Below are 26,118 nucleotides of genomic sequence, written 5' to 3'. Positions count from 1 at the left end.
AACTGATCAGTATCTGGAGTCTTTGTCATAATGAAAAAAGTTTACCTCAATAGAAAAGCTTTATATATGTGTGTGTGTGTATATATATATATATATATACAGTAGTGTTCAGAATAATAGTAGTGCTATGTGACTAAAAAGATTAATCCAGGTTTTGAGTATATTTCTTATTGTTACATAGGAAACAAGGTACCAGTAAATTCTCACAAATCCAACAAGACCAAGCATTCATGATATGCACACTCTTAAGCCTATGAAATTGGGCTATTAGTAAAAAAAAAAAAAAAAAAAAAGTACAAAAGGGGGTGTTCACAATAATAGTGTGGCATTCAGTCAGTGAGTTCGTCAGTTTTGTGGAACAAACAGGTGTGAATCAGGTGTCCCCTATTTAAGGATGAAGCCAGCACCTGTTGAACATGCTTGTCTCTTTGAAAGCCTGAGGAAAATCGTTCAAGACATTGTTCAGAAGAACAGCATAGTTTGATTAAAAAGTTGATTGGAGAGGGTAAAACCTATACGCAGGTGCAAGAAATTATAGGCTGTTCATCTACAATGATCTCCAATGCTTTAAAATGGACAAAAAACCAGAGACGCATGGAAGAAAACGGAAAACAACCATCAAAATGGATAGAAGAATAACCAGAATGGCAAAGGCTCACCCATTGATCAGCTCCAGGATGATCAAAGACAGTCTGGAGTTACCTGTAAGTGCTGTGACAGAAGACGCATGTGTGAAGCTAATTTATTTGCAAGAATCCCCCGCAAAGTACCTCTGTTAAATAAAAGACGTGCAGAAGAGGTTACAATTTGCCAAAGAACACATCAACTGGCCTAAAGAGAAATGGAGGAATATTTTGTGGACTGATGAGAGTAAAATTGTTCTTTTTGGGTCCAAGCGGTCCAGAAAGTTTGTGAGACGACCCCCAAACTCTGAATTCAAGTCACAGTGAAGACAGTGAAGCATGGTGGTGCAAGCATCATGATATGGGCGTTTCTCCTACTATGGTGTTGGGCCTATATATCGCATACCAGGTATCATGGATCAGTTTGGATATGTCAAAATGCTTGAAGAGGTCATGTTGCCTTATGCTGAAGAGGACATGCCCTTGAAATGGGTGTTTCAACAAGACAATGACCCCAAGCACACTAGTAAATGAGCAAAATCTTGGTTCCAAACCAACAAAATTAATGCCTCGCAGATGTGAAGAAATCATGAAAAACTGTGGTTATACAACTAAATACTAGTTTAGTGATTCACAGGATTGCTAAAAAAGCAGTTTGAACATAAGTTTTGAGTTTGTAGCGTCAACAACAGATGCTACTATTATTGTGAACACCCCCTTTTCTACTTTTTTTTTTTTTTTTTTACTAATAGCCCAATTTCATAGCCTTAAGAGTGTGCATATCATGAATGCTTGGTCTTGTTGGATTTGTGAGAATCTACTGGTAGCTTGTTTGTTGTAACAATAAGAAATATGCTTAAAACCTGGATTAATCTTTAGTCACATAGCATTACTACTATTCTGAACACTACTGTGTACAGTAGTGTTCAGAATAATAGTAATCTGTCCAAAACTTTTATGTTGTCATTTTAGTCTTTTAGATGATGATCGCATAATCGTCGCAGCTGAGATAATTATTCAGCCCCCAGAAACTGCAAGACGTTCTTTAGCAATTTACAAGAAAAGTCTCTGGAAATGATTGTTCATACACATCTAAGTGATTTTAAGAATACAGTAAAACTTGCATATAATGGACTGGGGTGGACCAGCAAATTTTGTTTGTTGTAATCGAAATTTGCTATATGTATAAAATGGACAAAAACTGTTATGTATAATACTGACCAAATCCATTATATGTATGCAAGAGATGTACAGGGAATCCACAGCACCAATTAGGCTTAGGTATTTCCTTGATTAAACACCTGTCCTTGAATCAGGACCTTTTTTAATGGCCGGGTCAAAACTTCATTTGGAGAAAAAAAAAAAAAACTCCTGCCTTAAATAAGCGTTGGGTATTATGTGCTTTAAAAAGATTACATGTGGTTGAGTCACTCGCCTTTCTAAGTCCACTGCGGAGTGGTACATTAAAATCCTAAAGCCTGATTTCCGTTTCCACAGCTCTGTAATTTCGTGGCCACGCAATGACATTGACATGCTTGTGGCCCTTTAAAAGATCTCCGTCACATCTTTATGCAATTTGCTGCAGGAACAACTGCTCTTTCTGGATTAATTTGTTCCTCAATGACCACTTCTTTATACAGTCATCAACCTCCAACCCAACGGTATGTGCCATTTTCCTCCATGAATTGCAGGTCATTTAAGCGTCTTTTTATGACTGTGTTGCGAAGTTGTTTATATTTGTGGACTTTTCTGCCAAACTTATCCATGATTGCAATGTAATCGGCGTGTGCACTGCAAAAACTTTTAAAATATGATTGGAGAGGAAGGCGTGAAAACCGGAAAACAAATCACAGCCCTTTGCGGTCTTTGTCATTTAGCAGGTTCGCAACCATGCAGAGGACACTTGATTTAAAGCAGTTGTCTTTGGTTTGCCACACCCAGGGATGCGTGTTAAACTTAACACCATATTACAGTGCAGGCAACAAGCAGTATTTTGTTAATGATCACCAGCCTTGAATAAAGCCCTGCCTCATTTGGGTGCTGGGTCTGAGCACGGTTTGAAAAAAATAAATGCCCGGGCTTTTAATCAAGGAAATGTGGTACCCACTTTGCTCGAATTGGTGAGTGTCAATGCTGAACATCATTTCATATCTCTGTCACTGAGCATGTCCAGACTGTCTGGCATATGCGAGGGGTTTTTAATGAAAATACATTGATCGAATGGGACATTTTGTCTGATATGAGAGACAATCTATCATACAAAATCTGTTATATATGGTGTTCATTACATGGAAAATGATACAAATGCATTGGAACTTTTGCTTTTGTCCGGTGAGTGCGAATTTGAGTTTATACAATGACTGTTTAGGAGAGTTTGACTGTAGTTAGATTTGTCTATGTGCAAAATGACTTCAGCCACTCAGCTGATGCAACATTTTGTGTGCACAGAAGATACCTTTTAGATATTCTACGTGGTCATGAAATCTGAATGGAAACATTACATTTATATCTTTGTTGAGTGTACTTCGCTGAAAATCATTTCCACTTAATGACTGCCCGAAGTTTTGATCCCTTGAACATCACCGATATAGCTACGTTTTCTCCATTGAGATGCTTTACAAGGCATATTCTGCCTCCTTAAGTGGCTGCTTGTTTGTTTTGCCCTTTCTGCCTTCAGATTTGTCTTTGGGAACTGTCAAGTTTGCGCTGTGGTAATGTGGTCATGTCACTGTTTGCCATTGAAGAGCTTCTATAAAAAGTTCAAGCAAGCAGCCCTAGTTTACAAATGATTTAGCAACTGTCTCAGAGCAACTCGGTAAGGAAGAGAGGAACACCTTAGTGAGAAAGTATAGCTGACCTTCTTGCTAGGTGTGACATTCTTTAATGACTGGCTGACCCATAATGAAACAAAAGTAAATAAAAAATGCACTTTCAGTGATACTGGGCATAAAACTATCATTTAAGTGGAATCTTTTTGCTTTATCATAGAATTTAGTCTTTTGACTTATGAATAAGATATTCATTCATCTTCACCCGCTTTTCCGGATTTGGGTTACGGGGGCAACAGCTCCAGCAGGGGACCCCAGACTTCCCTTTCCCGTGCCATATTGACCACCTCTGACTGGGGATCCTGAGGTGTTCCTCAGAATTGAGATCCAATGTTTTTGATCACAATAGTAAAGGAACTATTTATAGAACAAGATTTTTTTTTATAAACTCAGAACATGAATATTCTTAAGTGTATGAATGAATAACAGAACAGCCTCAGAATTGACATTCAATATAGTAGGAAATTATGAACTACTGAGCATGCATGAACAAGAGTTATCATACTCAACACAACTTTCTTTTTTTTTTTTTTATTTTATGATCAAACTGATTTTTTTTTTCTAATTATTTATTTATTTTTACTACCTAACGTTCTTGGCATTTTTTCCACACAAAGTTAAACAATATTGATTAAGGTGTGTCTGTGCGTGCATGTGGGCAAGAGTACTGACAGAGCAATGTGAGGCAGAAACCAGCCAAGTACAGAGAGAGATCCTGTGTGTGTGTGTGTGTGTGTGTGTGTGTGTGTGTGTGTGTGTGTGTGTGTGTGTGTGTGTGTGTGTGTGTGTGTGTGTGTGTGTGTGTGTGTGTGTGTGTGTGTGTGTGTGTGTGTGTGTGTGTGTGTGAGTGAGAGAGAAGCTGCAGAGAGATGTGTCTGTGTAGGGAGGGGCGGGCGCTGTGTGTGACTGGCCAATCACAGAGCGTGAAGACAGTCAGTTAGCCAGTGAGAATTTTCCTTCAGCACGAGCACAGATACAGTTTTATTTGGATCATGCTCGTGCTCATCAAAAATGCTTAGCTGTACCAGATACTCGTCTGAAACAATTATCCAGCACAACCCTACCGAACACAGCTCTCGCTTTGTGAGTACAGAGATTGGTTGGCCCTGAGAAGGGACCCCCTCACTCCATACTGCCGCAGCACCTACCACAGTATCTCCCGGGGTACCCAATCATCCGCCTTCTCCAAGTCCACAAAACACATGTAGACTGGGTGGGTATACTCCCAGGCACCCTCCAGGATCCTTGTGAGAGTGAAGAGCTGGTCAGCTGTTGCACAACCAGGACGGAACCTGCATTGTTCCTCTTCAATCAGAGGTTTGACTGTCTGCTGAACCCTCCTTTCCAACACCCTGGAGTAGACTTTACCAGGGAGGCTGAGTAGTGTGATGCCCCTGTAGTTGGCACACACTCTCTGGTTCCCCTTTTTAAATATGTGGATCACCACCCCAGTTTGCCACTCCTTAGGCGCTGTCCCAGACCTCAATGCAATGTTGAAGAGACGTCTCATGCAAGACAATCTCTCCACACCCAGAGCCTTCAGCATTTCTGGACAGATCTCATCAACCCAGGGGCCTTGCCACTACAGAGTTGTTTAACTACCTCAGTGACTTCCATCAGGGAAATTGGATAGGGGCAGAGCTGAAATAAGATAACCCTGATCATGAAATATTTGGACAACAAATAGAAAAAAAAATGCAGTGATTCTTGGATTGACTTATTTTTCATTCCAGACTCTGAGCCAAATATATGTAGTGTTTTGTGTGGTCAACGTTATTTCATTTTTAAATATACATTCATTACTGAATTTCAAGCCTGCAACCCATTCCAAAAAAAACGTTGGGATGGGGCAAACCGGTGATGTCAACAAGCGATTCTAATGATTTTGGTATAAAGACAATATCCACGAATGGATAATGGAAACGTCACTGAGGGGCAAAGATGGGCAGAGGAAAAAATGCTTGAGAAAATTATTGAAAGGTTGATTTTATTATTTCTACCTCTACAGTGCAAAATATCATTAAACTATTAAAGAAATCTGGAGGAATTTCAGTGTGGAAAGGTCAAGGGTGCAAGCTGAAGCTGAACACTCTTGATCTCTTATCACTCAGACCAGGGGTAAGCAATTATTTTTTGCAAAGGGCCAAATGAGAAACAGAAAATACTGTGGAGGGCCGGGCTGAAAGCAAGTCTGCACAATAATAATTTTATTCCTATATAAAAAGCAGTAAACAGAACTGTTTTGACAAACTTTAATGTTCTGATTAGGCAAAGAAAAAAAGAGGTTACCTTACAAAAATGCAATATATTCAAACAAATTTTCCAAGACAATAGTTAACAAAATGTGAAACATTTTTCTGCTTCATTACATTTGTGATCATTTTCATTTCACATTGACTCCAAAATGCATTTTGAGTTTAATATACTGTTGAAAAGTAAAACGTACTGTTGGAACAAGGAGGTTCTTAGCCTTCTAAAGACATCACATCAGTTGTCATTGTAAACCAGATATTAAAGACAAGTCACAATATCAGTCACTGAACTGTGCAGAAAAAAAAGAGGAACGTGTCTCAGAACATTGGTTCTTATCATGTCTTTGCATAACTACATTTGTGCTTTCCACCACTTTCCACATTTGAATGTTTTTCAGTTCTTTTTTCTTGTTCAGTGAAAGAAATTTAGTCTTTGTTAATCTTTAACAAACGTATCAAAGTCAGGCTGAATGTCTGAGGTGGAGAGTCAACAGATGATCATCAGTGAGAGAGGACCTGCACCTGCATTTGTTAAACTTCATCAAAATTCGGCATTCAACATCCACCTCTCTCTTTTTGGCATGAGCGGGCATTTTTGTTGAGCGGTACACATTGACTGGATTAATCATTTCAGAGAAAAAAAAAAAAACAGGCTTTAAAATAAAAGCAATGCAGTTTTAGTTCAGTCATAAAGGCCCAGTCACACGGCACACAACGACAGCTGAACAAAGGAGAAAAAGTCAAAACGTCAGGAATAGGTGGGCAAATTATCCTGAACCTTTCCCATCACCGAAAAGCCTGCGCACCAAGAGGGCATGAGTGTGAAACAGAAACATTCACGATCATGGGACCGAAAGTGGGTATAAAACCAAACTTTCTCCGGCGCTGGATCCATGGCTCCATACACCACCTCCATCACTTTCCCCATAGATCACGTGAATGCGCCGTGCCAAGCTGTGTAGTGTACATTACGTGATGGCACCGTGCCAGGCTGTGTGGCGTGCATTATGCGATGGCGCAGTGCCAGGCTGTGTGGCTTGGGCCGATCACGCCGTGCCACACAGCCTGGCACTGTGCTGTCACGTAATGTACACCACACAGCCTTGGGAGGTGGACGAAGGTCACCCGAAACACGAACTTGATAGAATAGTAAATGTTTTATTCTCTAATTTTCAGGTATTTGAGGGCCGGTTCGAGTCAGCCAAAGGGTCGGATATGTCCCACGGGCCATAAAATGCCCAGGTGTGGCTCAGACAGTATACTGCAGCAAAAACTGCCATTCATCAATAGCTGATATAACCACATGGGCAAGGGATTACTTTGAGAAATCTCTGTCAAACTGTCAAGGATTTTATATAGTTCATGCTCTTATCATTTATTTTCTTTAGTTTATGCTTATATTATTATTATTTATTTTCTTATAGTTTATGCTTATTATTTTTCCTCTTTGTGAGAAGAGGAGGTTTTAGAAAGAAAGACGTTGTCTGCATTCTTCATGATTGAGCAAACTATTTTTCATTTTGCCTTATCCTGCTTTGACGAGCCACAAGGCTCATGTTGCAGGAATGGAAGGTTTCAGCCGTTACCTTGCTTTGCTATCACCCTCTTGCAGACATGACCCATGTGTAACCTCTCCCGACTGTCCTTGTTTGTTTTTCTCATGTTGATGAACTAAATAAAAGGGGAGATTTTAGGAGAGCTTTGCTTGTTCTCCTCCTCTGCGCAGAGCAAAATATATATATATATATATTTGTCTCTCTCTGACTGGTTTCTTTTCAGTGTTTGTGCCTCTTATTTCTTTAAAAACAGGGTGCAAACCCAACGCAAACACTACAATATGGAGTTACATTCACGAATGCCACTTAAGACTTTACTGTGCAAAAATAAGCATTATATTAACCTTGTCCAGCAATATCAACTTCTATAGATTTGGAGGCATTTGGGTTGGACCATTACACAATCAAAATGTGCAGTGAGATGAATCATCTTTTTTGGGGGAGGCAAGAAATTGATGCAGTGTGTTGTGGACAACAAGGACCACTCAGACTGTTACCTGTAACAACTCTATAGCATCAGATCGCTGCAAAAACCACCGTTGCGATAAAACATGCGTTCAGGCGTATTATATTATTTCACACGTGTAGATATTAATTGCGAGCGTGCATATTATCGCTACATGCACACATTCAGAGGAAACTGCTCTTGAGCGAGGAAAAAAGTGCTGCGAGTGAGGAGGAGTATGTGACCAGTGGGCTTCCGCCCTCTCGAAGTTGATTTCTGCTCTTTTGCTTGAAACTTGGGGGAGGGTTTTGGCACTATGGGGGAGGGAACCAGGGGTTGGTACTAGCTTTGCTGTGATTCGTGATTTCTGAAGAGCGAGATTTGATTGACAGGTTCAATCAATTCAGGTTGACTGAATTGAAAACTGTAAGAAATATGTTTTCATTACCAGTTTATTAGATTTTAGTGCTTTGTATTGAAACAATATGTGGTGGTTTAATGGTTAGCACTGCTGTCTCACAGCAAGAATGTTGTGGGATCCCTTCCCGTGTCCCTTCTGCATGGAGTTTGCATGTTATTCGCATGTGTTCCCTCCAGGTTCTATGGCTTCTTCCCACTTCCAAAAACATGTAGGTTAAGTGAACTGATTACTCTAAATTGACCATAGGTGTGATTGTGTTTGGTTGTCTACGGTGCCTCCAGAAAGTATGCACAGCGCTTTACTTTTTCCACATTTTACTATGCTACAGCCTTATTCCAAAATGGAGTAAATTCATTTTTCCCCTCAAAATTCTACTCACCCCATAATAACATGAAAAATTTTGCAAATATATTAAAAATAATAATAATTTAAAAAAAAACTAAGAAATCATATGTACATAAGTATTCACATCCTTTGCTCAATAATTTGTTGATGCACCTTTGGCAACAATTAGAGCCTCAAGTCCTCTTGAATATGATGCCATAAGCTGCACTGACCTTTGGACAGTTTTGCCTATTCCTCTTTGCAGCACCTCTGAAGCTCCTTCAGGTTGGATGGGGAGAATCGGTGCAGGAGCTTTTTGAGCTTCATCGCAAAGGCTGTGAATATGAATACTTATGTACATGTGATTTCTTAGTTTTGGTTTTTTGATTCTTTGTTTTGCTTTTTTGTTTTGTCTTTTTAATTATAAAAAACCCCCAAAACACCTTTTTCACATTTACATTATAGGGTATTGTGTATAGAATTTTAAGGAGGAATAAGGCTGTAACATAACAAAATGTGGAAAAAGTGAAGTGCTGTGAATACCTTTTTGTATTGTACAGTAGTGTTCAGAATAATAGTAGTGCTATGTAACTAAAAAGATTAATCCAGGTTTTGAGTATATTTCTTATTGTTACATGGGAAACAAGGTACCAGTAGATTCAGTAGATTCTCACAAATCCAACAAGACCAAGCATTCATGATATGCACACTTTTAAGGCTATGAAATTGGGCTATTAGTAAACAAAAAGTAGAAAAGGGGGTGTTCACAATAATAGTAACATCTGCTGTTGATGCTACAAACTCAAAACTATTATGTTCAAACTGCTTTTTTAGCAATCCTGTGAATCACTAAACTAGTATTTAGTTGTATAACCACAGTTTTTCATGATTTCTTCACATCTGCGAGGCATTAATTTTGTTGGTTTGGAACCAAGATTTTGCTCATTTACTAGTGTGCCTGGGGTCATTGTCTTGTTGAAACACCCATTTCAAGGGCATGTCCTCTTCAGCATAAGGCAACATGACCTCTTCAAGTATTTTGACATATCCAAACTGATCCATGATACCTGGTATGCGATATATAGGCCCAACACCATAGTAGGAGAAACATGCCCATATCATGATGCTTGCACCGCCATGCTTCACTGTCTTCACTGTGAACTGTGGCTTGAATTCAGAGTTTGGGGGTCGTCTCACTAACTGTCTGCGGCCCTTGGACCCAAAAAGAACAATTTTACTCTCATCAGTCCACAAAATATTCATCCATTTCTCTTTAAGCCAGTTGATGTGTTCTTTGGCAAATTGTAACTCTTCTGCACATGTCTTTTATTTAACAGAGGGACTTTGTGGGGGATTCTTGCAAATAAATTAGCTTCACACAGGCGTCTTCTAACTGTCACAGCACTTACAGGTAACTCCAGACTGTCTTTGTCATCCTGGAGCTGATCAATAGGTGAGCCTTTGCCATTCTGGTTATTCTTCTATCCATTTTGATGGTTGTTTTCCGTTTTCTTCCATGCGTCTGTTTTTTTTTTTTTTTTTTTTTGTGTCCATTTTAAAGCATTGGAGATCATTGTAGATGAACAGCCTATAATTTCTTGCACCTGCGTATAGGTTTTCCCCTCTCCAATCAGCTTTTTAATCAAACTACGCTGTTCTTCTGAACAATGTCTTGACTGTCCCATTTTCCTCAGGCTTTCAAAGAGAAAAGCATGTTCAACAGGTGCTGGCTTCATCCTTAAATAGGGGACACCTGATTCACACCTGTTTGTTCCACAAAATTGACAGACTCACTGACTGAATGCCACACTACTATTATTGTGAACACCCCCTTTTCTACTTTTGTTTTTACTAATAACCCAATTTCATAGCCTTAAGAGTGTGCATATCATGAATGCTTGGTCTTGTTGGATTTGTGAGAATCTACTGAATCTACTGGTACCTTGTTTCCCATGTAACAATAAGAAATATACTCAAAACCTGGATTAATCTTTTTAGTCACATAGCCCAATGTGCCCCATTGCCCAATGACCACTGGCATAGCCAATTCACCGTTAATTGTAAAATGTGAATACTGAAAAAATATCGCAAACCCTGTCATCGCCTGTGGGGTCTCGCTTCTGGTGTCAAGCGTCCAACCCATTCCAGGGACAGTGTGATCAGGTGAGGAGTTTGGCTGGGACGGTACACCTGTCAAACGGGTACGCAGGTGTCAAACTCAGGGAAGGCAGAAACCTCCTCTGGAGACTCCAGTAACGTTAGAAAGATATTCACAGATTCAAAATTCATAGCTCAGTGATCTTAAGAGAAATGTTGTAGACAAACAACTCTACTTTCTAACCTCAGGAAGGTAGACAACGAGCTACAACTTTATTTTTAGCCATATGAGCCGTCCTCTGAGCTGGAAAAATAACATTGATCTGGATGAGCAGACAGCTGAGAAACGGAAGCGTAGGGACCGACTACAAAGTGCAGAAATGAAGAGACACCAGAAAAATATTTATTAAATTCAGGTGTGGTGTCACCAAATTCACTGAACACATCAGTGGTCTCCTGCAGAAGCGACCTCCACATATCACCAGACAAACACATTCACAGCTACGGTCAATTTATAGTTTCCAGTTCACCTGGAAGTGGGAAGACACTGGAGCAGCTGGAGAGAACCCAGATGAACACAGGAAGAACATGCAAACTCCACACAGAAAGGAGCAGGTTGGAAGCAAACCTGGGACCTTCTAGTTGAGAGGGAACTAAGCCACCCTGCTGCCTTGCAATTTTTTTTTTTAATATGCTTGCAAATGGATTTTAGGTCAGAGGAACATTAACCAATGCATTGTGGAGATAACACGAGATATAGACAAAGGCACTGGGGGAAAGTGAAGCTGTGAAAGTGAGTGTTGAATTTTGATGAGGTTAAGCAAAATCACTGGGGGAAAGAGGGAAAAAACACCCTAATTTTCAGTATGAGGTGCTGCAGGCATGGTTTGATGGTGCATTGTTTCATTCTTTGGTCCTCTTTGGAACACTAGAAGAGCTGTGGACATGTATTCCTGCCACCTGGTGCATGCAGCTCATTTGGTCCAGAACAGCTGAAGCAATGAATCAGTGTCCCACCTTTTTTTTTAATTCTTAGTTGTTTTTTTTCTCAAGCATAAAAATATTGAAATGATATAAACTTGAAAGATGACTGAACCATGTACTGGTGAGAAGTGAAAATATCTTAAAACCCAAATCCAGAACTGGATCAGCTGATCCTGGTGGAGGCCTGAACCACTGTGAAACTTCACTTTTGTTTTGAGATATGGAAACACCAGAGGTGGAAAACCCCGGCTTCAGTGAGGAGAAGTTCTACCACATATTTGTTTCCTCCACCCACTAAACCACCTGACTGTAATTAGTTTGACTCTTCATGCACGCAATTCCATCCACAGCTTCCTCATAGGCACCCAGTAAAAAAAAACTGTGACTTCCGTGACAAAAGCTTGGAATGGCTGAGTCACATGCTTTTGCTTCTGCACATGTATTTGTTCTGCCTCGTACATGGTGGGACATCTGCTCACAGCCGGGGTTACGCACTTCTGGAAAACACAAAAGTAACAAGAATACCTCTTCCTGCCCTCAGTGAAGCAGCACGTCTGCACACAGAAGCACTTCCTGTAAGCTGTTCACAAGACAAAGCTTCAGTTTTCCTGCTGGGGAATGTGCACAAACATGCAGTGAGGTGACATCTGAGCGTGCGGAAGGAGCAGCTGTCACTGCGGGGAAACCGCGGCACGTGTTTTAATGAGTAATGTGCATTGACCTGTTGATCAGCTGACATCCTGTTTTTCTCACCCAGCCTGACACAGGAAGTGTGGAAGCTCATGTGAGCCATGGAGCGGCTGAGCTGTTTGCTGCTCGTCTTCTGCTTCCAAAGCTGCTGCAGCCGTCACACCGTGGAACAAGGTATTGTTTTTTTGTGGGTCACGCTTTTATTAAGAGGAGGCTAAAGTGGAGTTGTGTAGTGAAACCATGAGCAGGCCAAGCTGCCGTTAGAATGGCTTCACTCTGAGGGCACGGGGAATAATCTCAAGGTTGATTCTGTAGTGGGATCTGTGAAGAGATCATTCTCTACCTCACCTTCGCTTAGCTCCATTTGGAAGAGAATATGAAGTTGAGAAAGATAAACATCAGCTGATCGTTTAGTTTGAGTGACATTCCTGGTTGACCTTTGGTCTGCTGTACTTGCAGTGTCATTATTTTGTTACTGTGTAAGAAGAATGACTGTATAAATTGTGGTTTGTGTGCGTGCTGTCCCATACATAAGTAATTGCACAGTGACACAGTGTTTGTTGTCATGCCTCTGTTCAACACCACAATGCTGAAATGAAACAATCCAGTGTAGTGAAGATTGTTAGTTTTAATTCAAGTTGTTTAAAGCAGCATGATGGATTTTTTTGATGACATCTAGCAATAAAGTTTCAGTTGCAAGCCATCCAATACCCTGTCATTCTGTTGTCAGAACAGATGTAGGTCAGATTAGGCCCCATAAAAAAAAAAAAAAAAAAAAAAAAAACAAAAGTTTATCATCCTTGACATCAGAAAAAAAAAGTGTTTTTTTTCTTAGAAACAGATACGTACGTCATTTCAAGCCTGCAAAATGATACAAACAGCACCTGCATACCAAGTGAGGAAATGAAAATTGTTGTGTGGGCCGCCAGAAGAGGAGGTACTGCTGGCCCACCACCAGAGGGCGCCCTGCCTGAAGTGCGGGCTTCAGGCACGAGAGGGCGCTACCGCCACGGACACAGCCGGGAGTGACAGCTGTTACTCATTACTTCCTGACAGCTGTCACTCATTCTTCATCATCTCACTCCATAAAACTATAAAACCCAGACATCATCTCCACCTCATCGCCGAGATATCATACTTCATTGGAGGTAATATCATCAGCCATTTGTGTTTATCTTAAGCTGTATATTGTGAGTGTTTGCAGGAGTACCGGTCCCTCTTCCTGTGGAGGCTGAGTGAGTGCAGGACGGCATTCTTTTCCTCTGAGGGATTACTGTAAATACATCAGCATTCTGAGTGAGAGGTGGAGGTGGCATTCCCACCGTTGTTGTTACTGGGTGTACACACACCCACACTTGACTGTCTTTGTTCTCAGCAGTACCAGATCCGACAGTCGGGGACGGTGATCACCTGGGAATTCGGGACTTGGCGGCTCCAGTATTCACCAGGTTCTGTGGCGGCGGAAATCGTGTGGTTCCGGCTCTTCTCAGGACAGACGTCTTCTATCCTCGAGCCTGCCCACACGTCACCTTTGTGGATTGACTGTAATTATATTCTGAGATTGTCTGTATATTCGTTGTGCACATTTCACAACATTAAATTGTTACTTTTTGGCTCATCTATTGGCCGTTCATTTGCGCCCCCTGTTGTGGGTCCGTGTCACTACACTCTCACAACAGGATATCTCGGCCAGCGTCATGGACTCCGAGGGGCGTCACCCGGCTGTTGAACGACCAATGGGAGAGCAGGGAGCGCAGGCGTCTGCAAGAGGCGTGATTGGTGAGCTACAGCACATTCTCACTGCCTTTACGGCTCGGTTGGTTTATCATCTCCTCTAACTCCGTCGCCCCTGATCCGGCCAAGGTTGGGGCGGTGAGAGATTGGCCCCAACCAACAAGCCGTAGGAAGCTGCAACAGTTCCTCGGCTTCGCTAATTTCTATAGGAGGTTCATTAAGGGCTACAGTCAGGTAGTTAGCCCCCTGACAGCCCTGACCTCTCCAACAGTCCCCTTCACCTGGTCGGATCGGTGCGAAGCCGCGTTCAAGGAGTTGAAACGACGGTTCTCTACTGCGCCAGTTTTGGTGCAGCCCGACCCTAGCCGCCAGTTCGTTGTTGAAGTGGACGCCTCTGACTCAGGGATAGGAGCCGTGCTGTCCCAGAGCGGGAGAGACCGATAAGGTTCTTCACCCGTGTGCCTACTTTTCACGCAGGTTGACCCCGGCTGAACGGAACTATGACGTCGGCAATCGAGAACTCCTTGCGGTGAAAGAGGCTCTTGAGGAGTGGAGACACCTGTTGGAGGGAGCGTCTGTGCCGTTCACGGTTTTCACTGACCATCGGAACCTGGAGTATATCAGGACCGCCAAGCAGCTGAACCCCAGGCAAGCCCGCTGGTCACTGTTCTTCGGGCGTTTTGACTTCTGGATCACCTATCGCCCCGGGACCAAGAACCAGAGGTCGGATGCCTTGTCCCGGGTACACGAAGAGGAGGTCAAAACTGCACTGTCGGATCCACCGGAGCCCATCCTGCCAGAGTCCACTATCGTGGCCACCCTCACCTGGGACGTGGAGAAGATCGTCCGGGAGGCCCTGGCACGGAGCCCGGACCCAGGTACACGTCCGAAGAACCGTTTATACGTCCCACCAGAGGCCAGAGCTGCAGTCTTGGACTTCTGTCATGGTTCCAAGCTCTCCTGTCATCCAGGGGTGCGAAGGACCGTGGCAGTTGTCCGGCAGCGCTTCTGGTGGGCGTCTATGGAGGCCGACGTCCGGGAGTATATCCAGGCCTGCACCACCTGTGCCAGGGGCAAGGCAGACCATAAAAGGTCCCAAGGACTTCTCCAGCCGTTACCGGTGCCTCATCGCCCCTGGTCACACATCGGCCTGGATTTCGTCATGGGCCTCCCGCCGTCCCAGGGCAACACCGCCATCTTCACGATAGTGGACCGATTCTCCAAGGCGGCCCACTTCGTGGCCTCCCCGAAGCTCCCAACAGCCCAGGAGACAGCAGACCTCCTGGTCCACCACGTCGTCCGTCTGCATGGGATACCCACCGACATCGTCTCTGACCGTGGTCCCCAGTTCTCCTCACACGTCTGGAGGAGCTTCTGCAGGGAACTGGGGGCCACCGTGAGCCTCTCGTCCGGGTACCATCCACAGACGAACGGACAGGCAGAGCGGGCCAACCAGGAACTGGAACAGACCCTCCGCTGCGTAACATCCGCGCACCCGACGGCCTGGAGTAACCATCTGGCCTGGATCGAGTATGCGCATAACAGCCAGGTGTCTTCTGCCACCGGCCTCTCCCCATTTGAGGTGTGTTTGGGGTACCAGCCCCCATTATTTCCCGTGGTGGAGGGAGAGGTTGGTGTGCCCTCGGTCCGGGCCCATCTTCAGAGGTGCCGTCGGGTGTGGCGCACCGCCCGTTCTGCCTTGTTGAAAGCCCGGACGAGGGCCAAGACCCATGCAGACCGCCGGCGGTCCCCGGCCCCTGCATACCAGCCCGGGCAGGAGGTGTGGTTGTCAACGAAGGACATCCCCCTGCAAGTACAGTCTCCTAAATTGATGGACAGGTTCATCGGCCCCTTTCGTATCCTCAAAGTCCTCAGCCCTGCCGCAGTGAAGCTCCAGCTCCCAGCTTCACTGTGGATCCACCCGGTCTTCCATGTTTCCAGGATCAAACCTCACCACACCTCACCCCTCTGTGCTCCCGGTCCGGCGTCGCCTCCTGCCCGGATCATTGACGGGGAGCCGGCTTGGACAGTGCGCCGGCTCCTGGACGTCCGTCGAATGGGCCGGGGGTTCCAATATCTGGTGGACTGGCAAGGGTATGGACCCGAAGAACGCTCCTGGGTGAAGAGGAGCTTCATCCTGGATCCGGCCCTCCTGGCTGACTTCTACCGCCGACACCCCGACAAACCTGGTCGGGCGCCAGGAGGCGCCCGTTGAGGGCGGGGGTCCTGTTGTGTGGGCTGCCAGAAGAGGAGGTACTGCTGGCCCACCACCAGAGGGCGCCCTGCCTGAAGTGCGGGCTTCAGGCACGAGAGGGCGCTGCCGCCACGGACACAGCCGGGAGTGACAGCTGTTACTCATTACTTCCTGACAGCTGTCACTCATTCTTCATCATCTCACTCCATAAAACCCAGATGTCATCTCCACCTCATCGCCGAGATATCATACTTCATTGGAGGTAATATCATCAGCCATTTGTGTTTATCTTAAGCTGTATATTGTGAGTGTTTGCAGGAGTACCGGTCCCTCTTCCTGTGGAGGCTGAGTGAGTGCAGGACGGCACTCTTTTCCTCTGAGGGATTACTGTAAATACATCAGCATTCTGAGTGAGAGGTGGAGGTGGCATTCCCACCGTTGTTGTTACTGGGTGTACACACACCCACACTTGACTGTCTTTGTTCTCGCCAACAGTACCAGATCCGACAGTCGGGGACGGTGATCACCTGGGAATTCGGGACTTGGCGGCTCCAGTATTCACCAGGTTCTGTGGCGGCGGAAATCGTGTGGTTCCGGCTCTTCTCAGGACAGACGTCTTCTATCCTCGAGCCTGCCCACACGTCACCTTTGTGGATTGACTGTAATTATATTCTGAGATTGTCTGTATATTCGTTGTGCACATTTCACAACATTAAATTGTTACTTTTTGGCTCATTTATTGGCCGTTCATTTGCGCCCCCTGTTGTGGGTCCGTGTCACTACACTCTCACAACAGAAAATGTCATATTTTTTAAATAAATCCTGTTTCCATGTTAAATACAGTGATAAACATGCATACTGTGTGTGAGTGAGACGGAGCAACTGACTCTGTGGTTGTCAATGACAGTCTTTGCCAAAGCATACTCTCTTCCTGGCAGACATATCGGTTCTTGCACCAGCTGTATCGCTGTCAATGAAATTTGCCAAAATAAAAAAAATGAACTTTTTTTAAAGGGCCTCAGTCTGGAAAATCCATTATGTTTATGTAAAAGCTGGTCATTCATGTGCACTTCCAAGCACCTTTCTCTCTACAGCTGATCCAGTGAGGTTTGTACAGTTAACACCGACTCATGCTACTGCTCCATTCCATTTTGTCATAGGGCTGGACAGTATGACCTAAAATTTATATCATGGGATAATTTGAAGCAGTATTCTCACTTTTTTAAAATTTCAAAATAAATTCCTGTGACAGAACTTCATGACAGCTATGACTGTACTCTTAAAGGGGAACTAAGTCCATTTTTGACCTTAATTTTATAGTTTGGGAGTAATTCTAATGGTTAAATGACTTGTTTTGGGGAGAATGGGGGCTGTCTCTCCCCCACCAGGTGTCTCATATCTGAAAACCAGCCTTGCAGAGACACATAGACTTCAAAGACACAGACCCGGTATCCTGTGAACAAGAGTCTCTGGTCTGGTGAGAAACATGAACTGCTTCATGGCACTACAGGAAAACTCACCTAAACTGTCATTGTATAAATCGGATACTTGCAGTCACCAGAAAAAAGCAAAAGTCCCAATGCTTTTGTATGGTTTTCTATGTAATAAACACAGCATATAATAGATTTTCTATAATGGCTTTTCGCTCACATCAGACAAAATGTCCCGCCCCATCGTAATATGTTTCCATTAAAAACCCCTCGCATGTACCGGACGGAGCAGTCTGGACATGCCCAGTAACAGAGGTATGAAATGAAGTTCAGCACCGACACTCTCCGATTAAAGGAAAGTGGGAACATATTTCCTTGATTAAAAGACCAGCCATTAATTTTTTTCAAACTATGCATAGACATGGGACCTAAACGAGGCAGGATGTAATTCAAGGCTAGTGATTATTAACAAAATGCTGCTTGTTGCCTGCACTCTAAGCCGCGTTCACACCAGCTGCCATGCGAGCGACGGCGGCGAGAGGTTGCCATGTAATCCCTATAGAAGGACGCGTTGTGGTGCCACAAAAGTCCAAGATACGCAATGCGATGCGGTGGACGTGAATAAAGTGACGCAAATGAAGCAAATTTGAGTGATTGGCGCATTTGTAGTGCGATATCGCGTTGCATCATGTCACGTCGCCCTCTTCCCCAAGTTGAAAAATCTGAACTTTTTTGTCTTGTCGCGCCGTGATGACCAATCAGGGACTGGATATGGAGATGTCTGGAGTTTATACTTGATGTGGACATGACCTGTCTCTGGAAGTCAGCCTGTGAGCAGGACTTATGTCCCTTTTGTCCTTTATTTAACACAATTATGACAGAGTTTGAGGGGAGAGCAAGGAACTGCAGCAGCAGCCATTTTTTTTCTTTGATCACATGTGCACGCGCAAACGAATTGTCCGTGAAGATAATTTTATTAACTACACAGATGTATAATAAAACTAATGGTTACTGGTTTATAAAACAATTATGACAGAGTTGGAGAGGAGAGCGAGCAGCAGCACTACAGCAGCAACAGCCAGTTTTTTTTCACGTGCGCGCACAAACGAATCGTCCGTGAAGATAATTTTATTAACTACACAGACATAAAACAAATGGTGACTGGTTTATAACACAATTGTGACAGAGTTGGAGGGGAGAGCAAGTTAATGCAGCAGCAGCCAATTTTTTTTTTTTTTAAGTGTTCACATGTGCTCGCGTGAACGGGACAGGAGGTCCTCAAACTGGGTCCTGGAGAGGCAGAAGTACCACTGAAAGTGGCCATCATCCAGACGCAGCTCCTGTAGCAAATGATGAAACTCCCCGAATTGGGAACGTCTCATGAGGATGTTGTGAACCCATTTACGGCACCGCTGGCAACGTCTGTCAGCTTTCCACAACAAATGGAGCACAGCAACTTGCTCCATGTGATCAAGGTCTGCCATGTTGACCTGATGGCGAATGGAATGGAAGCTCCTCCTATTTGATGATGCATTGGGGCGAATTTTCGCAGTGAAACTTTCCGCCCAAGCAGAGCGACACGCGTCCATTGTCAGGCGAGGGGTGCAAATTTGTGGCGTCGCGTGTGGTCCAGTGTGAATGCGGCATAATATGGTGCTAAGTTTCACACATATCCCTGGGTGTGGCGACCAAACCGCTTTACATCACAGCACTCTGCTTGGCTGCAACCCCTCCCCGTGATGTGCACCTCCTAAATGACTAAGACCAGAAAGGGCTGTGATTTGTCACTTTTTTGTTTTCACTCCTTCCTCTCTTGTCATATTTAAAAGGTTTTTGTAATGCACCTGCTGATTACATTTTAGTCACAGTTCAAATACATTTAGCAGAAAAGTCCACAAATATGACCAACTTTACAACAAGGAGTTGGAAAAAGATACTCAAATGACCCACAATTCATAGAGGAAATTGTACATACCATATCATTGGTTTGGAGGTTGATGATTGTATAAAGAAGTGGAGCTCGGGGTGGTGCTGGGGATTCTCCGTCAATTGTTCAGCTTCTCTTGGCTGTAACTAATCCATTACATACATATAATGGATTTTGTCCATTTTATATATTTATAACAGATTTTCTCCAGTTTATACATATAACGGATTTCAGTTACAACAGACAAAATTCACTGGTTCACCTGAATCCATTATACACCAGCAACACATACCTGCTCTCCTATCGAGGCACTGGCGAGTTAGCAACTATAAGAACAAGTCACTTCCTTTTCTCTTACATGTTTATCAATCAATCAATCATTTTTTTTATATAGCGCCAAATCACAACAAACAGTTGCCCCAAGGCGCTTTATATTGTAAGGCAAGGCCATACAATAATTATGTAAAACCCCAACGGTCAAAACGACCCCCTGTGAGCAAGCACTTGGCTACAGTGGGAAGGAAAAACTCCCTTTTAACAGGAAGAAACCTCCAGCAGAACCAGGCTCAGGGAGGGGCAGTCTTCTGCTGGGACTGGTTGGGGCTGAGGGAGAGAACCAGGAAAAAGACATGCTGTGGAGGGGAGCAGAGATCGATCACTAATGATTAAATGCAGAGTGGTGCATACAGAGCAAAAAGAGAAAGAAACAGTGCGTCATGGGAACCCCCCAGCAGTCTACGTCTATAGCAGCATAACTAAGGGATGGTTCAGGGTCACCTGATCCAGCCCTAACTATAAGCTTTAGCAAAAAGGAAAGTTTTAAGCCTAATCTTAAAAGTAGAGAGGGTGTCTGTCTCCCTGATCTGAATTGGGAGCTGGTTCCACAGGAGAGGAGCCTGAAAGCTGAAGGCTCTGCCTCCCATTCTACTCTTACAAACCCTAGGAACTACAAGTAAGCCTGCAGTCTGAGAGCGAAGCACTCTATTGGGGTGATATGGTACTACGAGGTCCCTAAGATAAGATGGGACCTGATTATTCAAAACCTTATAAGTAAGAAGAAGAATTTTAAATTCTATTCTAGAATTAACAGGAAGCCAATGAAGAGAAGCCAATATGGGTGAGATATGCTCTCTCCTTCTAGTCCCCGTTAGTACTCTAGCTGCAGCATTTTGAATTAACTGAAGGCTTTTTAGGGAACTTTTAGGACAACCTGATAATAATGAATTACAATAGTCCAGCCTAGAGGAAATAAATGCATGAATTAGTTTTTCAGCATCACTCTGAGACAAGACCTTTCTAATTTTAGAGATATTGCGTAAATGCAAAAAAGCAGTCCTACATATTTGTTTAATATGTGCTTTGAATGACATATCCTGATCAAAAATGACTCCAAGATTTCTCACAGTATTACTAGAGGTCAGGGTAATGCCATCCAGAGTAAGGATCTGGTTAGACACCATGTTTCTAAGATTTGTGGGGCCAAGTACAATAACTTCAGTTTTATCTGAGTTTAAAAGCAGGAAATTAGAGGTCATCCATGTCTTTATGTCTGTAAGACAATCCTGCAGTTTAGCTAATTGGTGTGTGTCCTCTGGCTTCATGGATAGATAAAGCTGGGTATCATCTGCGTAACAATGAAAATTTAAGCAATACCGTCTAATAATACTGCCTAAGGGAAGCATGTATAAAGTTAATAAAATTGGTCCTAGCACAGAACCTTGTGGAACTCCATAATTAACTTTAGTCTGTCAAGAAGATTCCCCATTTACATGAACAAATTGTAATCTATTAGACAAATATGATTCAAACCACCGCAGCGCAGTGCCTTTAATACCTATGGCATGCTCTAATCTCTGTAATAAAATTTTATGGTCAACAGTATCAAAAGCATCACTGAGGTCTAACAGAACAAGCACAGAGATGAGTCCACTGTCCGAGGCCATAAGAAGATCATTTGTAACCTTCACTAATGCTGTTTCTGTACTATGATGAATTCTAAAACCTGACTGAAACTCTTCAAATAGACCATTCCTCTGCAGATGATCAGTTAGCTGTTTTACAACTACCCTTTCAAGATTTTTTGAGAGAAAAGGAAGGTTGGAGATTGGCCTATAATTAGCTAAGATAGCTGGGTCAAGTGATGGCTTTTTAAGTAATGGTTTAATTACTGCCACCTTAAAAGCCTGTGGTACATAGCCAACTAACAAAGATAGATTGATCATATTTAAGATCGAAGCATTAAATAATGGTAGGGCTTCCTTGAGCAGCCTGGTAGGAATGGGGTCTAATAGACATGTTGATGGTTTGGATGAAGTAACTAATGAAAATAACTCAGACAGAACAATCGGAGAGAAAGAGTCTAACCAAATACCGGCATCACTGAAAGCAGCCAAAGATAACGATACGTCTTTGGGATGGTTATGAGTAATTTTTTCTCTAATAGTTAAAATTTTGTTAGCAAAGAAAGTCATGAAGTCAGTACTAGTTAAAGTTAATGGAATACTCAGCTCAATAGAGCTCTGACTCTTTGTCAGCCTGGCTACAGTGCTGAAAAGAAACCTGGGGTTGTTCTTATTTTCTTCAATTAGTGATGAGTAGAAAGATGTCCTAGCTTTACGGAGGGCTTTTTTTATAGAGCAACAGACTCTTTTTCCAGGCTAAGTGAAGATCTTCTAAATTAGTGAGACGCCATTTCCTCTCCAACTTACGGGTTATCTGCTTTAAGCTACGAGTTTGTGAGTTATACCACGGAGTCAGGCACTTCTGATTTAAAGCTCTCTTTTTCAGAGGAGCTACAGCATCCAAAGTTGTCTTCAATGAGGATGTAAAACTACTGACAAGATACTCTATCTCACTTACAGAGTTTAGGTAGCTACTCTGCACTGCGTTGGTATATGGCATTAGAGAACATAAAGAAGGAATCATATCCTTAAACCTAGTTACAGCGCTTTCTGAAAGACTTCTAGTGTAATGAAACTTATTCCCCACTGCTGGGTAGTCCATCAGAGTAAATGTAAATGTTATTAAGAAATGATCAGACAGAAGGGAGTTTTCAGGGAATACTGTTAAGTCTTCTATTTCCATACCATAAGTCAGAACAAGATCTAAGATATGATTAAAGTGGTGGGTGGACTCATTTACTTTTTGAGCAAAGCCAATAGAGTCTAATAATAGATTAAATGCAGTGTTGAGGCTGTCATTCTCAGCATCTGTGTGGATGTTAAAATCGCCCACTATAATTATCTTATCTGAGCTAAGCACTAAGTCAGACAAAAGGTCTGAAAATTCACAGAGAAACTCACAGTAACGACCAGGTGGACGATAGATAATAACAAATAAAACTGGTTTTTGGGACTTCCAATTTGGATGGACAAGACTAAGAGTCAAGTTTTCAAATGAATTAAAGCTCTGTCTGGGTTTTTGATTAATTAATAAGCTGGAATGGAAGATTGCTGCTAATCCTCCGCCTCGGCCCATGCTACGAGCATTCTGACAGTTAGTGTGACTCGGGGGTGTTGACTCATTTAAACTAACATATTCATCCTGCTGTAACCAGGTTTCTGTAAGGCAGGATAAATAAATATGTTGATCAATTATTATATCATTTACCAACAGGGACTTAGAAGAGAGAGACCTAATGTTTAATAGACCACATTTAACTGTTTTAGTCTGTGGTGCAGTTGAAGGTGCTATATTATTTTTTCTTTTTGAATTTTTATGCTTAAATAGATTTTTACTGGTTGTTGGTGGTCTGGGAGCAGGCACCGTCTCTACGGGGATGGGGTAATGAGGGGATGGCAGGGGGAGAGAAGCTGCAGAGAGGTGTGTAAGACTACAACTCTGCTTCCTGGTCCCAACCCTGGATAGTCACGGTTTGGAGGATTTAAGAAAATTGGCCAGATTTCTAGAAATGAGAGCTGCTCCATCCAAAGTGGGATGGATGCCGTCTCTCCTAACAAGACCAGGTTTTCCCCAGAAGCTTTGCCAATTATCTATGAAGCCCACCTCATTTTTTGGACACCACTCAGACAGCCAGCAATTCAAGGAGAACATGCGGCTAAACATGTCACTTCGGTCCGATTGGGGAGGGGCCCAGAGAAAACTACAGAGTCCGACATTGTTTTTGCAAAGTTACACACCGATTCAATGTTAATTTTAGTGACCTCCGATTGGCGTAACCGGGTGTCATTACTGCCGACGTGAATTACAATCTTACCAAATTTACGCTTAGCCTTAGCCAGCAGTTTCAAATTTCCTTCAATGTCGCCTGCTCTGGCCCCCGGAAGACAATTGACTATGGTTGCTGGTGTCGCTAACTTCACATTTCTCAAAACAGAGTCGCCAATAACCAGAGTTTGATCCTCGGCGGGTGTGTCGCCGAGTGGGGAAAAACGGTTAGAAATGTGAACGGGTTGGCGGTGTACACGGGGCTTCTGTTTAGAACTACGCTTCCTCCTCACAGTCACCCAGTCGGCCTGCTTTCCCGGCTGCTCGGGATCTGCCAGAGGGGAACTAACGTCGGCTAAGCTACCTTGGTCCGCACCGACTACAGGGGCCTGGCTAGCTGTAGAATTTTCCACGGTGCGGAGCTGAGTCTCCAATTCGGCCTCCAAAGCTACGAATAAGCTACACTTATTACAAGTACCATTACTGCTAAAGGAGGCCGAGGAATAACTAAACATTTCACACCCAGAGCAGAAAAGTGCAGGAGAGACAGGAGAAGCCACCATGCTAAATCGGCTAAGAGCTAGTAGCTGCGCTAAGCTAGCGGATTCCTAACAACACGCAAAGTGAATAATTTATAAATAATTTAGAGGTGATTCAGCAGAGGGAGTGCTTTAGTTAAGGCACGTGAAGATTACACTGGGAAACAAATCGTTATCTAGATAACTAGATCAATCTAACTGCGCAGATTAAACAGCTAACAGATACAGCAAAACACCGCTGTGCTCCGGAACAGGAAGTGATACAATACCGCAGTGAGAGCCAACCACCAGTAGAGGCAAGCAAGAGCAAGTTTATGTCAAGTTTTATAATAATGACAGAGCCGTGGTCGAGGGGGGAGACGCTATCGGAGGAAGAGAGGAAGAGAAAAGCAGCGTGACAGAGTGAGGGGTAACACACAGGTCAATCTCGGTCGGGTTTTCTTGGAATAGCAGAGCTGAAAGATAAAGAAGTGTGAAAAACAGATGCACACCTGCAGATACTGCTGCTGGTGGGCAGAAGCTTTTGAGCGGAGTTCACCTTGAAAGCATTGTGTCATATTTCCTCACTGTTCATGTGCATCCTCACAGAGAGAGAGATTGTGCATGCAACAGAGGCAGAGAGAGGGTGAGAGATCTGTCTGAGCTAAACTCTGTTCTCTGTGTATTTCTGTGGATTGTCGCTTTCATGACATGATTCCATGGATTACATACAAACAAATGCACATGGAGAGTGGATGGGAGGGTATTTTAAGAAACTGCATAACTAGAAAAAATAGAAAAGCTTTTCTCAGCTTCAACCTTTGAAAAACACCGACAAAATATAACAATCAAGCTGCACAACGTGAAAACACAAATTCAACTGATTTGCAGAATAATTTCTTTCCCATTTCCACTAGACCATTTATCTGACATTTGCTGTTGGTGCGTTCTTTTGCATTCCTCATACCCCACAACATATTTTTATTTGAGGTGATTGAAAGGATTGCATCCACTGTCTGACACTTTGCAAATGATCATTTTCTGCTCACTGTCTGCTTCTTCAATCCAAACCATGTCCATAAAACAGACATTCCACCGGTCTTTCTTCATCTGCACCTCTTTCTGACATTTTTGTCATTATAAAACAAGCAGTTTGAGCTCTAATGTTTTCCAGGTGATACACTGGTACAGGATGATGATGTTCAAGCCTGCACTACTGATTACACCCCTATTCCACAGGGCACCATTCCTTCTCGTTTCATCCCAAACAGCAAATCAGGACGCGTTTTGAAGCACCACAGTAATGTCTTGATCCATATTTTGTCAATTTTGAACAAACTTGGTATGTGCAGTAGTTATGGCCATCATTGGCATCAGTTTTAAAATCTGAGTGAAATTTTTGAGATGTTCAAAAATTTCATCGGCGTCAAATCTGCATCTTTATGCGGTCACTTCTGGGTGTTCATAGTCTTAACAGCTTCAGTCCTGTTCAGACATCTTTAAATGGGGTAGTAGAGAGTACAACTTGAAATGTGTTTGATTGTGCTCCATCAGGGTAAAAATTTGAAGCAAAAGCAGCATTTGTTGCCGTTCTAGCTGAGAAAGCAGCTTTACTTTCAATTTAGAACAGGTTGCCAGGCCTGCAATTTATAAGCAGCCTGACACGAGGCATTCTGGAGTAAGCAGTTTCTTGCTGTCTTTGCACTTTTTCTGGATCGTGGGAGGTCGTCATAGAACGGTGTCCCGTGGAATAGAGGTGTTAGCCAGTATAAACAAAATCCATAATATAGAGCACATTTATACCGACTGTGACGGTTGTACTGTTTATACCGTCCACCTCTGCTTATTGTACTCTTTATAAGCAACATTACTTTAGGATTAGTGGCATCCAGTTAACATTGTGTGCGTCATCATTCATTAATAACTTT

At 43.1% G+C, this 26,118-nt stretch overlaps 1 protein-coding gene across 1 annotated transcript in view; it reads left to right on the top strand.

The window, feature by feature from the left end:
- Positions 1 to 12,189: 12,189 nt before the first annotated feature.
- Positions 12,190 to 26,118, top strand: part of acp5b (acid phosphatase 5b, tartrate resistant) — a 38,234-nt gene continuing 24,305 nt past the window's right edge. The window contains exon 1 of the mRNA XM_034172643.1: positions 12,190 to 12,394. Coding sequence (XP_034028534.1) covers positions 12,322 to 12,394 — 73 coding nt within the window. The 5' untranslated portion in view covers positions 12,190 to 12,321. The remainder of the gene's footprint in view (positions 12,395 to 26,118) is intronic.

Source organism: Thalassophryne amazonica, chromosome 1 (genome assembly GCF_902500255.1).
Source record: "Thalassophryne amazonica chromosome 1, fThaAma1.1, whole genome shotgun sequence".
In the NCBI taxonomy this organism is placed as follows: domain Eukaryota; kingdom Metazoa; phylum Chordata; class Actinopteri; order Batrachoidiformes; family Batrachoididae; genus Thalassophryne; species Thalassophryne amazonica.
The sequence above is the reverse complement of the archived record's forward strand: the minus strand, read 5'-3'. Positions and strand labels throughout refer to the sequence as shown.